General features: G+C 36.4%; 1 protein-coding gene across 1 annotated transcript; it reads right to left on the reverse strand.

The window, feature by feature from the left end:
- Nucleotides 1-294: 294 nt before the first annotated feature.
- LOC110285879 (olfactory receptor 9I1-like) lies at nt 295-1,334 on the reverse strand. The gene has a single exon (XM_021152346.1). It carries the CDS (start codon nt 1,268-1,270, stop codon nt 326-328), a length of 945 nt encoding a protein of 314 aa, XP_021008005.1. The 5' UTR covers nt 1,271-1,334; the 3' UTR covers nt 295-325.
- Between the last annotated feature and the right edge of the window lie 6,041 nt (nt 1,335-7,375).

A 7,375-nucleotide genomic window follows, 5' to 3' on the forward strand; every position in this document is an offset into this window, starting at 1 on the left:
TTCAAATTAACTCAATTCACAGAAGTCCTAAAATGTAATATTTGACACATGAAGTAGAGTAATATATGTAGCAACAAAGACAAGATGGAAATTGTGCCAGAAATTAGAAGATCCCTTAAACCTCCTCTAAGTGATGGTATTAGAGAGCTCTAGAAGCCAAAGACAGAAAAAAAATGTACTTCAGTTGCTGAATACAAAATTTATGATAACTTTTCTTCTTTCCTGGAAGCATTCATTCTGTTCATGGATAACTCATAAATATATTACTGGTATCTATTTGAATATGAATGCAAAACTGATAATAAAGAGGTCATCTCACTCAGTTTTATACACTCTGTGACACCTGTAGCCTGCTAGTGAGCTTTCTGAAGGCTGCTTTCACATCTTTATTTCTCAAGCTGTAGATCAGAGGGTTCAACATAGGGATGATCACAGTATAGAAGACAGATACTACTTTATCTTCCTCTGGCGATTTCCCTGAACCACTTCTTATATACATGAAGGTGAGGGTCCCAAAAAAAAGAGCCACAGCAGTGAGGTGGGAGACACATGTGGAGAAGGTTTTACCTCTGCCACCTGAAGACTTTATCCTCATGACTGTCTTGATGATAAGCAGGTAGGAAGTGAGTATGACTAAAGCATTCACCAAGATGACAAAGTTCCCAAACAAAACAATTATAATCTCAGCATTTGTTGTATCACTGCAGGCCAGCTTCAGGAGGGGTGGAAGGTCACAAAAGAAAAAGTTGATCTTATTATCTTCACAGAAGGAGAGAGAGAAGGTACATGTGGTTCTTTGAATGGACCCAGATAACCCACATACATAGGCCACCAGTACCAAACTCCAGCATTTTTTAGGACTCATGGCCACAGTGTAGAGCAGAGGATTGCTAATAGCAACATAGCGATCATAGGACATCACTGCCAACAGGAAACATTCTGTACTTGCACAGAAGGTGAAAAAGAAGAACTGGGCAGCACAATGATTATAGGAGATGACTGTTTTACCTGTGGCCAGCATGGCCAGGATCTGAGGGGTGATGACACTGGTGTAGCAGGCATCCATTACAGAGAGATGACTCAGGAAGAAATACATTGGGGTCTGAAGCTGGACATCCATCTGGATAAGAATGACCATGCCCAAGTTCCCTAGGATGGTGACCAGATAGAAGCAGAGAAATACCAGGAAAAGAGGAACCTCCCACTCTGGATGGTCAGTAAAGCCCACAAGAATGAATTCTGTTACTGTTGTGAGGTTGTTATTGTCCATATTCAGTGTGGACTATTTAATCATTAGAAGATAAGAATGTATTGTAAAGATTCTAATACTGAAGATCACTCCTTTTTCTCTGTAGTAGGTGTTAAGTTTGTTTGTCTTTCTATTTATATAAAGTATTTTTTCAGGAATTTCTTAATCTGATTGATTTTCTTTAGATATTTTTGACTTGCATGAGGTGGTTTTTCAGTTTCTATTTCTGATTCAAATTAGTTCTCGTTTACATTTGGAAATTTCTGTGAGGACAAGAAAGCTAATCCTCAGGTTTGGGGAAAATGAAGATGCCATTTTTGTGCCAATACCATTGCAGGCAGGAATCTCTTTTGCTGCATAACAATATGTGTTTAGCCATCGTCCATACGTGCTTCCCCATATTTAGTCATGAGCTTCCGCATCAGTAGTAAGTCCCACCTGTTTTTTCTTTCCTTGATGCTGAATCCTGTATCTCTTTCACTTCCGTACACTGACCTTAACTTTTGCCCTTATAATCAAACTAATTTAACCTATTCTTCCCTTTAAAAAAATAGGGAATTGTTCTGCCTGTAATTTTCTGCTGAATAATTACTTATTCCATGCATTCACATATTCTTCTCGCTATTATACCATCTTCAACTATTCATACTAAAAGCAACTTTTTTCAACTTTAGTTTTTTCCATTCCACTTCAAAGACCATAATATTTAAGATACTGTGGGTCAATATTTTTTAGCATATAACACCCAAATTTAAACACTAAACTCATAGTCTTCCTATACTTTAGTTCTGTTCCTTGGCTCATATTATCTATTCCTATTGTGCCTCTATTATTTTGTGTATCCATTTATTTTTATTGTTAATTCTTTTATTATTATTGTGAAAATTTTATACATGTGGATAATTGTTCTTTGATGTTGGATCATCCAATATTCTTCCCTGTCCTGTTCCAGCTCTTACTCTCTTTTCCTCTGATAGTGCTCTCTTTGAATATAGGCCTCAAATACCAGAGAAATCTCTCCTCCATCCAGACAGCATTTTCTTGCCTTCTAATCCTATATGTGTGTGTTTGTGTGTGTATACATATATGTATGTGTGTATGTGTGTGTATACATATATACTATATACATATATAACATATATATAGGATACACTAAACTATGCAATTGTATACAACACATATTATATATTATCACATATATTTGTGTTTATATATAGTATGTATGCTTAAATATATATTTATATGCCATACTTTTATATCCATTTTATGAAAATAAATGTCTATGGCATTGGGGTGTTGTCAATGCTAGATAATTTAATACTGAAAGGAGAATAGATCATTGCTCAGCATAAAGAAAGAGCTAAATAATGTTGACCATTATAATTTTTTCATTGTATTTATCAACTTAAATAGTATCTACTGATTTGTAGCTCTGAAAATAATGAACTCATTTTGCATAAATTTCTACTATATTGCTCATAATATATCTTTAAATAAGACATGTTTTATACATATATATATATACATCTTTATTTCAATATTTAATAAAAATTTGTACTCACTAAATGAGTTAAATATTCTTCTCCAATTGTTTCTTACTTTCTATTCCATTTTAACAACTTTCATTCTTTTACACATTCAGGTAAAAGTACTTGCTAGTTTACAAAAATACTCTAGGTTTTGTCTATGAGTTGGTTATTTTGTCTATAAGTAACTGATCTTTATTATTCTTGCAGATTTGCCATACATTAAAATGATCATCATGTAATTGTGGCCATAAAGGAAGATCTGCTAGCCTTCTGTTACTTCTAGAGAAAATCTTCAAACTTAATGAGTATGAGTGCTTTTTTTTTTACTGTACTGTATGGATAACTTTAAAATTACATTTAATTTTCTGTATATTGAGTCAATATTTGTATTTAATAAACTAGCTTGTTTCCACATAACATAGATCTGATTCATATCACAACATATGTTCATTGCTGACCATTCTATGGATTCTAATAAAAGCACTTTCAAGTTCACCTTCACTGGATCTTTACATAAGATTTCAAAGACATTGCTACTGTTCTAGAACCTTCTGTTTTGAGTATTTTATAGGTAATTAACAACTGCAAGGGTAACATCAGTCTCAGTTATGGACATAATATTGAGTCCAGACATAAAATGTCTTCTGAACTAACTTGAGGCAAAGCGAGAGACACTTGATCCTATTGACCTCTACTGGTCCTCTTCAACTGTTTGCCAAAGTATGCTGACAGGACATTATCAGCCACTTCAGATTGGAATTTGCTAAAACAAAGTCCTTGAATTTATAATCAAATCCATGACTATCAAAATTAGGTCATTTAGACAATCTTTTAAATCCAGAATTTTATTTGATATAACAATATGTAATTTTTGTATCAGTATATTTCCCATATGTTTATATTCACGGTAAGGAAAAATTTCCCTGTACTTAAATAAAAGGTTTTCATTTTCAAACAATGAAAGAACTTGGTTAATTCTCAATATTCCTCTCTCCATCTCATTCTTAAACTTTGTAAGTACATTTTCTGTCTCATGACTGGTTTGTGGAATCATTGTGATAGATTTACTGTTCCAAGCACCTGAGCAGAGACTAAACATCAGTATACTGAGTGGAGATACAGCCACACTAAGACGATTTCTCTCTCTCTCTCTCTCTCTCTCTCTCTCTCTCTCTCTCTCTCACACACACACACACACACACACACACACACACATACACACACACACACACACACAAGATTAATGAACATTTAAAGAAAGCCTAGAACACAATGGGATGAAAATTTTACTTGTCAGTATGCTTTTATTATAACACAGAGCAGAGAAGACAATGAGGTCTCTGGGATATCCCTAGGAAAAAAGAAATGTCTTAGCCAAGAATAATGCTACAGAGAAGAGTGGTCCCAAATCTTGTACTTTATGTTATAACCTTATCTTAAACTCTTTCTTCTTCTTTCAAAGGATGAGTATCAATAAAGCTCAACAATGCTAAATCCCTCCCTTCTGGAGTTAATGTCTCAAAACTTCCACATATGTATTGTGCTTTTACTTTGCTTCAAGCACGTTCAACTGGATAATAACATTATGAGGTTGCATCAGTCAGTCTTATTTTAGATATGAAAAACTGAGCTTTGAATACTTAATTATTTTTTAGACATAGAACACCTAAAAAGCAAAACTGATTAGATTTTACCTTGGTTCTCAGACTCAAATTGAGCTCACTCAGGCAATATTGCTTTTCCAAACACAGGTGATATTTTGGTAAATACTTTTTCTGGACCAAGTACAGTGTGGCACATTCTGCATTATCTTACATATATGATCCTGTGAAAGAATTGTTTTGTTTTGGAGAAGACTCCGATTCTGGATAGTTAAATAAGTTATCCATGGTTAGTCAGTGAAATGATCTGCAGCCTCACAAATCTACCTTAGTCCAAAAATCAGAGCTCAAATGCATGGGGTTGGTTCCCCCTAGTGGATAAATGCAGCATACAACAATTTACAAGGCAATCTTATATCCAAATTCTGTAGTGTAATACCAATCTCATTTGCATGAATTCAAAGGTTTCAAAAAAAAACAAAAAACAAAAAACAAAAAACGAAAAGGTGACTTATCTTACCTATTAGACTTCTAGGATGAAAAATATTCCACGATGTGACTGTTTCCAATGGTCAAGGCAAAATTTTCACCGAGCTAACCTTTTCTGATTTGTGTACCCCTTATTTTAGAGCCAGTATCTCTCCAGGATTTCAAGGCCAATAGTTATGTGATAATTACTTGGTAGAATAATCTGGTTGGTTTACAGATTCTGAATTCAGAATGAATAAATGTTATTAAAGCACTTTATACAAAGCATCTAAGATCACTGACATAGCTCAGTGGAAGTCATGGATTTTTATGTTTTCAGACAAAGCAAATGGATGGTATGAAAAATGCTTTGGGAGTTGGCTGTGTGAGAGTAACAAGGTAGAAAGAATTCATGTGGTTACAGATCAGCTCCAGAGACAGCTTTTGGGGCTGCTGGGGAAAACTAATCCCTGGAGAGAGAATGCACCTGGGAAATCACTACTGTCTCATGCTCTCTACTCAGCTTAGAATATAAAAACAAACCTTTTGGGATTACAGGGAACCCCCTAAGCACTCTTCATCATATAGCTCAATAGCAACATATTCGGGAAATGAACTTTTTGCTGTGACTTATGTTCTGCTCAAGTTGTTATTGAAGTGCGGTGTTGTTTCTGGAGCTTGGAGCTGAGGAATTTTCATGTCTCTGCACAGAATTCATCCTCAGTCTTGCTGTAAAATCACACTTCTGGGCCTCATCTGCTGCACATTTGCTGAGGAGATGTGACTACTGAACTTGGAGAGACTGAGTGTGGAATAGTCTAAACATACTTCATGTGGTTCTCTGAGTAACCTGTTTGCTCCTTGGCTTAAAGAGGATACATTTCCAGGGTGTCTGTAGACACATTTCTCAGTTCCATTTCCTGTCTTTTCATTATCTCGGAAACCCAAAAACTTAGAACCAGTCAATTTACCCTGGGTGTCAAAGAACAGAGGCAGCCAAATAAATATTGTAACTCCTGACAGTGAACATGGGTAATTATACCTGTAAATGGATTTTTTTTTACATTACTTGCTGTCATTTTCTGAATCTAAGCATTGAAATGACTCTATAGTGAGAGTTTGTCCATTTCTTAGAAGTATACAAAGTACAGTGTGAATTTGGGACTGAGTAGAGGAAAATAGGAGGGAGAACACATGGTAATTAGGCTATTACATTCACTTCCACTGGGTAGGGAGAGATGATTGCAGAAGTAATTAGATAGTATCTTTTACCTTCCCCCTTCTTTTTGAAAGATTGGGATAGTTGTAGCATTTTGGTATATAATTTAATTATGGTTCTTGTTATTAAAATTAAATATTATGCTAGAAATTCTGTTTGGAGTTTAAGGAAGAGCAATTACATTTTACATTAGCTTCCTTTTAAAAATACTTGGAATAGCCAGTTGCAGTTCAAAACCCTCACCCCCTGGTATTCAGACACATCCAGCTTCACTAAGACCTTAAACCCTGCCCCGAGTCCCAGCTTACTGGGGAAGCAGATACCCTGTCCAGCCTGATACCAGGATAGATACCAGGGCACCTTCCAGCTCCCACCTGTGTAGACTTGGAGCAGAGACCCCGTGCTGAACCTGATTTCTCACAGCACATACCTCAGTTGCAGCTCAAACCCACAGGTATTTAGACATGTCTAGATTCACAGGTGAGATCATAAAGCCCACCCAGAAATCTGCCATACTGGGACCACTTCGACCTAGGGAAGCAGATTCCTTCCCAGCCTGAGACCCTGGCGCCTTCTGACTCCCACCTGTGCCACCTAGGAGCACAGACCTGATTCTACACAACACAGACATCAGTGGGAACTTGAACCCCCCCAACTCAACTCCCCAGGGTCACAGGAAGGACAAGCTCCTGTCAGAGATAGGGAGGCCAGATAATACCAGAGATAGCCAGATGGCAAGAGAAAAGCATAAGTACATAAGCAACAGAAACCAATTTGACTTGGCAACATCAGAACCCAATTCTCTCACCACAGCAAGTCCTATATACCGAAACACACCCTTAAAACAAGATTCAGATCTAAACTCACATTTCATGGAGATGATAGAAGACTTGAAGAAGAACATACATAATTCCCTTAAAGAAATGTGGAAGAACACAAGTAAACAAGTAGAAGCACTTAAAGAGGAAACACATCAAGAAATACAGAAGAACACAATCAAACAGGTGAAGGAATTGAACAAGACTGTCCAGGATCTAAAAAATGGAAATAGAATTATTAAAGAAAACTCAAAGGGAGACAGTTCTGGAGATGGAAAACCTAGGAAAGAGAAGAGTAGTCACAGATGCAAGAATCACCAACAGAATATATGAGATGGAAGAGAGAATTTCAGTGGCAGAAGTTACCATAGAATACATCAACACAACAGTCAAGGAAGATACAAAAAGCAAAAAGCTCCTATCTCAAAACATTCAAGAAATCCAAGACACAATACGAAGAGGAAGGGGAAGGGGAAGGGGAAGGGGAGGGG

This window comes from Mus caroli, chromosome 19, assembly GCF_900094665.2.
Source record: "Mus caroli chromosome 19, CAROLI_EIJ_v1.1, whole genome shotgun sequence".
Lineage (NCBI taxonomy): Eukaryota > Metazoa > Chordata > Mammalia > Rodentia > Muridae > Mus > Mus caroli.